Raw genomic sequence first — 6,500 nt, 5'->3', positions numbered from 1 at the left:
CCGTACCCAACCGGGCCCGGGCTCGCCGGTCGCTGGTGGCTCGGGAGGGTCCCTGCTCGGTTCCTACCGGCACAGGGCCGGGAGGCAGGGGGGCTGCCCCGGGGCCAGCACAGAGCAGCCCCCTGCGGAGAAAGGAACCAGGGAGTCCAGCACATTGTCCTCGATGAGAGACACAAGAGCAGCTGCCATCGTGGGGCTCCCGCCCTCCCAGTCTTATTGCCATGGTGTCTCGTTCAAAACAGCATCACCAGAGCTGGAGCTGAGGGGGGTCCCGGCAGGGGCACACACCAGCATGTCCGCAGTGGGAGTTGGGTTTTGCCCGGAGCTGGATAGTGCTGGGAGAGAAGACTTGGATTCTGGGCACATTTTAGGAGTGGGGAATGGTTGTCTTAGAGACAGAACAGCATTGAGTTCCAGACACAAAGTCTGGGGGAACCAACCCCTTCCCCTGGTCATGCACCAGCCCTGGGTTGGCTCCAAGATTGTGCTTGGAGACGCCACGTCGGTCTGAGCGATGTCACTGGAGCTGCAGCCACCAGGGGTACTGTCTGAGGTGAAGTTTGGAACAAGCAGGGTCCTGGCAGGCAGTGCAGGGCAGCGCAGGGTGATTGTGGAGCTATCACAGCAACGTCTCTTCCCTATGAATTACAGTGTAGTTTATTTTAAAATCCAAGCGAGGCTACAGAGTCACAGGTCACAGTGGAGTTCCCAGCCAGGACCGGCTGTCACGTCACTCACACCCACACAGGAGACGAACTAGGTACCTGTGCTTTTCCTTCCAGGATTCCCCTCCACGACGTGCCACAGAAAACCAGAGGGAGGTGGTGGGGCTGCTTATTGGCCCCGTGAGCCCGTGGGATCCAGCTGGTTCAGCTCGGACTGATCCAGCAGTTCAAAGTCATCCCCTTCCGCGTCCGTGTCCAAGTCTGAGCTGGCTGTTCTGAGATAAGTCTTTGCAGCTCTCTGGGGGTCGCCGCGGGAGGGGCCGGGCTGAGGGGCCCCAGACAGAGCCAGCTGGATCATCCCCCTGGTGACAAACCCTGCGATGTTGTCAGTGAGGTTCTGCACCGAGGGCAGCGTGCCGGGCTCCTCCTCGTCGTAGGGGAGATGCAGATCCTCCATCCCTGGGGGGCGGAAAGCCAGGCTCGGGATCCCAATGCTGGTGTCATCTTCATCATCGATGCCAGTTGCTTCCGGGTTTATGGAAGGGAAGTCAGGGAGATCCCTGGCAAAAGACTCTTCTGGGTCACTGTGACCATCCAGGTCTAGAAGAGGACAAAGTGCTTTAAATAAACAGCAGATGCCAAGTACCCCTCAGGGAAGGGCAGCACAGCACACTCAGGCTGGGCCATTACAGCCCCAGACAGACTGTCTCTTGTCATCACAGACCAGAGGTTCCTTCATCTCCCTGCACTCAGCTACCGGGATGTCACTGACTGTTCAGCTCAGCCCACAGGAAGGCATACTGCTCCAGCTGCATGCCCCCCTCAGCTTGCATCCCCTCCAAGCCTGCATCCCCACAGGCAGAGAACAGCAGAGCAGGATTTACCTCTGAGGAGCAGCTGTCACTGCTCTGCTAAAGCACCACAGGAACTAACTAGGAAGTTCAGCCCTGAAAAAACCGGCAGTTGCCTCTTATCCCAGCCAGTAGGACAGACATCCACCAGCCAGACCACAAGGACAGAAGGCTATGAATGCACCTTCCCTCCCACACCTCCCAGAACCTGCCCCTCCTCTCACCTTCCGACCCCTCTGTCAGGGGGGTCTGGCCCCGTGAAAGGTTAAAAATCCCATTTTCAGTGTAGGAAACCTCAGCATCTGAATGCTCTGAGTCAGAAATGGTGAGTTCCTTGGCGACTATGGAGTCATCCAGCTTTGAAATAGGAGATAAAATTGAAAACATCAATAATGGAAAGCTTATTCCTGTGCCTCAGTTCAAAACCTGTGATCCAGTGGCCACCAGTTAAACCCAGTCCTCAGGGGAGGCTGCTGCCTCAGGATCATTTCATACTTCAGTGCCCACCTGAGGAGACAGCAGCTGGTACAGGCAGCACTGGACATACTTGGATGAGACAGAACAGGAAAGATCCCTATAACAGGAGAGCATCCTCCTCTGATTTTCCATCCCAACTCAGCTACAGTGGGGGCCCTGTTCACCTCAGCTCTTCTGTTTCATTACCTTGGGACAGAAGGCAGCAAGCTCCTCCTCACTGTCACTCCCATCATCCGCCGCCTCCGGGTTCAGGGATCTGCGACGCGCTGCCAGAAACCGGGAACAAACCTTATTGTTGCTGCCAGGATCAGCCCTGAGCTGGCAAGCTTGGACAGAACCCCACATAGCAGGCTTTGTCCCCCAGCACAGCAACGTGATCATTTCTGACTGGGGCAGCAGCAGAGCTTTAGCTGAGATGAACACACTGACAGCAGCAACATTGCACTGAGCCTTCCTCCTTCCCTCCTCTTCCCCTCCCCTCCCTCCAGTGCAGTGCAACATGGGACACACGGTTCTGGCAGCTGAGAAACGACTGCCTGACACCAATTGCTCACAGGGAGATGCCTCTGGAGGCCGAGCTGCCTCTCTCCCTCTCACAGCAGTTGTGAGCATTTGCCAGGGTGCAGCCCTGCTCCCGCCGAGGGCCGGGGCACAAGCACCGTTCCCACACTTACGTTGCTTCTCCCGCTGCTTTGATACCATGTAGCCTCGAACGCTGAAATCCAGCCGCTGCAGAGCTGGCTCCAGCTTCATGTACATGCGCTGCCCCAGCCTGTGGTACACAGCCAGGGGCCACAGCAGGATGAAGAGCACTGAGGTAAGTGGGAACGCTGGTTAGAGGTTTGTTCAGGATGGCAAACCCGCTTTGAGACGCGGTGTAACACACAGGGTGAGAGCTGAGCACTGAAGGCAGGGAGGCAGGTGGGATTGGGGCAATCACCTCTGCCAATTTAACAGAACTGAGAGGCCAACCTATTAGTGCTCAGATCTACGGTCACTGATCACTCAGACACGTTCTCTCTGGACCAGAGATCTTAGAGTCTTGGTCGAGAACCACCACATTCCAGGCAGAATGTGTATTTTAAATTTTAAAGCAATTCACACAAGCATTCCTTTTGAGCAGAAGAGGCCCATCCCTCAGACATTCAGATCCCACTCATCTCTACCCCTTTCACTTAAGCCTGTACTGGCACAGAGATCTACTTACACAGCAAGTAAGAGAGCAGGAGCCCGGGGATGTACCGGCCCAGGACAGCCAGGAACGTGAAGACTCCACACACTAGAAGGCAAAACTGCAGACAAGGGAGGCAGTGAGTTTCCGGAATGAAGTGGTGGATTCACCCAGTTCTTGTTCTGTGCAGGCTCTAGCACAGTGAAGCTCTAAGGACAGTGAAGCCTCCCCAGGACTCGGGGACCTGCCCGAGGGGCAGCGCAGCAGGGCAGGGCTCCTCAGTGAGGAACTCCCTGAGGTTGGCATGCTAGAAGGAAGAGGCTTAAGGAGACAACTCTCCCAGGTGAAAAGGACAAGGACAGTACCACTGTCCTACAGGCTCCTCTTTGCATAAGTCTCAAAATAAATACAAAAATCTTGACACACTTTCTCAAACTGTTGAAATCCAATGGGGGAGACAAACCCAATACTGTAAAAAGCTGGAAAGCTCCAGAAGGAGCAGCTGCATTTTCCCCTCACTGGTGCATAACATGCCAACACTCACTCACTCTCTCCTCCCTCCTCCACAACCCAATTATTCTGCTGTGCTTCCTCCTCCTCTCCAGCACCTCCCAGCCCTGCTGCTGTGGGAGCCCTCCCGTGGTCCCTCCCGTGTCCCAGCGCGCTCCGCCGATGCCACCACAAAGGGACACAAGCAGTCAGCAGAGGCTCACACCAAATACTGTGTTTGCTGAGCTCTGCACATTCTCACCTTCCCAGGGTTCTGCCTCTTGAAAATGAAGAGGTTACTCAAGAAGCTGGTCCCAGCCACCCATCCTTCAGCCAGGTGGTGACAGAGCTCTGGCACTCCAAGCAGTCGAGGGTGAACGTATCCCCAGCTGCAGTGAGGGGAAGAATTTGGGATCAGATACTACTGCCTCAATGACAGTGCAGAAGTCACTAGTGACAAGCACTTGTCTCCATTCTACTTTCCTTCCCCCCAGTTGCTGGGGTCTACAGATGAGGATCAGCCTTCCAAACCACCACCTTGCTAAAAGCTGCATTTCTGTGCACTGTCCTAGCACATCCTGGCTCTCTCAAACACTCCCAAACACTCTTGACTTAGGCTGGTGTCTGTGCTGCTGGCAGGAAGGGCAGTGCAGAAGCAAACCAAGCTAATCCATTTGCTTTTTCTGCATTTATCTGGTCAACTGCAACCCTCAAGAATTCAGCACGAGGTTTACAAGCAGCCTTCTACCTCACTTAATATATGCAGGTACTACAGAGACATTATCTTTGGCAAGTTCTATCAGTGCTTAACTAGTCACACATATGGGGACATTAGGGACAGCAATTCCTTTTGTACCTGGGCCTCTTGAAAGGAGGAAAAAAAAAAAAAAGCCAGTCACTTGGCAAGAGCTCAAGTGATTTAATCTGGGGCTGAGCACCCAGCACAGCTCAGCAGCAAGGTGTGCCCAGAGAGAGAAAGGTGTTATTAGTGAGACAACACCCCAGCGTTTCCCAACCCACTATTAATGCTGCAGTCAGACCATAACTATGCAGTAGCAACTTCTGGGACAAGCCTGTTAAATATTCCCTATGGAGCTTCAGAAGACCTCATCATTTCCAAAAAAATGTTGTTTTCCTGCTACTGGAAGCCTGTACAAAAGGAATTGCTTTTAACCAACCCACTCAGTGGCAGGGGAAGGTTTACAATACTCAAGCATTACCAAAGGTCAGTAAAGGCAAAGAATGAGTGTAACACAATGATCTGGGCAAGTCAAAAACTTGTAAAACTTGTAACAATGGCGTGACAGAGCCCAGGGCTCCATCCCCCTCCCTCAGCAGCTCCCTTCTCCCCGGCCATTCCTCGCTCAGAGCCGACATTCCAAGCACATGCAGGGGATCACAGCACAGTACCAGGCAGCAGGTGGTTCACTCAGCTTCCTACCTCTCATTGTCTATTTCGTCAGGTCTTGACACTAAAATATTAAGAACAGACACAATATTAGCTGCAAGGAATTTGCCACGAGAATGCTGAGCTCTTGGGATTTAAGTAAAGCTTTAAGGTGCTGGGGAATAGCTGGAAAAGACATTAACTGTAATTAAGATCCCAAGATGCATCACTCCATAGCACATTTTGAACATGTACGTGTGAGAGCATAAGACTGCAGGAGAGGTCTTTGCTGCTCCTCAATACTGGCTGGACCTTGTCTGGACAGTGACAGGTATCAGCAAAACTCACCTCATTCGTCTCCCCCCGCACCCTCCCGGATGGTAGGGGAAGAACAGCTTGCTTACTGAGAGGCACCAGAGGTTTAAGTCTTTGATATTTTCTCACTCAGGCTGGGATTTGAAAAGTCACCCAGGGATGTACCAGTTATCCTGACAAATCAAAATCCAGGCCAGGAGGGAGCTGGGCAGACAGTTCCTACCACCTCGGCTGCAGAGCCTGACCCAGGCTGCTGCTACAACCTCAGGAAGACTTCAGTGTCTTCCCAGACAGAGCACAGGAGCTGAAGCAGAAAGCAGGGAGTTGTTCTTGCTGGTTAGTGAGGAAACCACTCCTGAGCCCACAAATCACCCCCTGCTCAGCCCAGCCTGTCCCTGCAAGACCAGGGACCCCTGTGCTGCTGAGGGTGGTGTCACTCAGGGGTGCATCATGTCAAACAGCAGAACTGCTCCCTGTGCTCTGAGCTCCACAGCAACAACCTTGCACTGACAACTCCACTCAGCAGCAAGGCTGGGACTCCATCCCCAAAAGAGAAGCTGGTTTATTACAGACTCTGAGGAAGAACCCAGACATATTCCACGTATGCTTCAACTTCTCACTTTGGTGCTGAACACTCAGAAGGTGAATCACTGCTTCCAAACCTGAACCAGTTCATGTACACCAGATGTTTCAAGATTATGAGACAAACACCACTGTCAAAAGCATGGAAAGCTTCTCTTTTCTATGGGCTCAAATTTTCCATCTCCAGAAGAACATACCTACAAGTATTCTCATTTGCTCCTGGACTCACAAAGCTAAACCTCTGGGATTCTGCCTCTCTAACTCAGGCTGTGCAGAGCCTCTGTACCTCTAGGGCTGAAAACCACTTGATTCACAGGTATCAACTCAAATGTTGTAACTTACCTGCAATTTCAGGCCAGATTTTGTGCTTCCACTGATCTAGACAAACTACTACAATGAGGGTAAATGCAACCAGGAACAGCAAGCGAAGAGAAGTCAGAGCAAAAAACCTACGAAGAAACAAACGGGGGGTACTGGCCGGTCCTGACACCGAACAGGGGCCACAGAAACTAATGCAAAACCTCAGAAACTGTTGCAGGCAGGGAGAAGGGAGCAAGTGCAGC

The 6,500-nt window shown here is 52.8% G+C and overlaps 2 protein-coding genes across 2 annotated transcripts in view; both read right to left on the bottom strand.

Annotated features, from left to right (window-relative positions):
• Nucleotides 1–294, bottom strand: part of PSMC3IP (PSMC3 interacting protein) — a 2,191-nt gene extending 1,897 nt beyond the window's left edge. Inside the window, exons 1-2 of the mRNA XM_009994187.1 lie at nucleotides 221–294; nucleotides 7–122 (exon numbers count right to left, since the gene is read on the bottom strand). Coding sequence (XP_009992489.1) covers nucleotides 7–122; nucleotides 221–294 — 190 coding nt within the window. The remainder of the gene's footprint in view (nucleotides 1–6; nucleotides 123–220) is intronic.
• Nucleotides 295–834: 540 nt separating this feature from the next.
• The window catches only part of FAM134C (family with sequence similarity 134, member C), a 7,867-nt gene continuing 2,201 nt past the window's right edge, over nucleotides 835–6,500 (bottom strand). Inside the window, exons 2-9 of the mRNA XM_009994186.1 lie at nucleotides 6,280–6,386; nucleotides 5,095–5,125; nucleotides 3,916–4,042; nucleotides 3,201–3,285; nucleotides 2,668–2,805; nucleotides 2,180–2,259; nucleotides 1,741–1,873; nucleotides 835–1,265 (exon numbers count right to left, since the gene is read on the bottom strand). Coding sequence (XP_009992488.1) covers nucleotides 835–1,265; nucleotides 1,741–1,873; nucleotides 2,180–2,259; nucleotides 2,668–2,805; nucleotides 3,201–3,285; nucleotides 3,916–4,042; nucleotides 5,095–5,125; nucleotides 6,280–6,386 — 1,132 coding nt within the window. The remainder of the gene's footprint in view (nucleotides 1,266–1,740; nucleotides 1,874–2,179; nucleotides 2,260–2,667; nucleotides 2,806–3,200; nucleotides 3,286–3,915; nucleotides 4,043–5,094; nucleotides 5,126–6,279; nucleotides 6,387–6,500) is intronic.

Source organism: Chaetura pelagica, unplaced genomic scaffold, assembly GCF_000747805.2.
Source record: "Chaetura pelagica isolate M959 unplaced genomic scaffold, ChaPel_1.0 scaffold963, whole genome shotgun sequence".
NCBI classification, from domain to species: domain Eukaryota; kingdom Metazoa; phylum Chordata; class Aves; order Apodiformes; family Apodidae; genus Chaetura; species Chaetura pelagica.
Note: the sequence above shows the minus strand (reverse complement) of the source record. Positions and strands in the feature narration are given on the sequence as shown.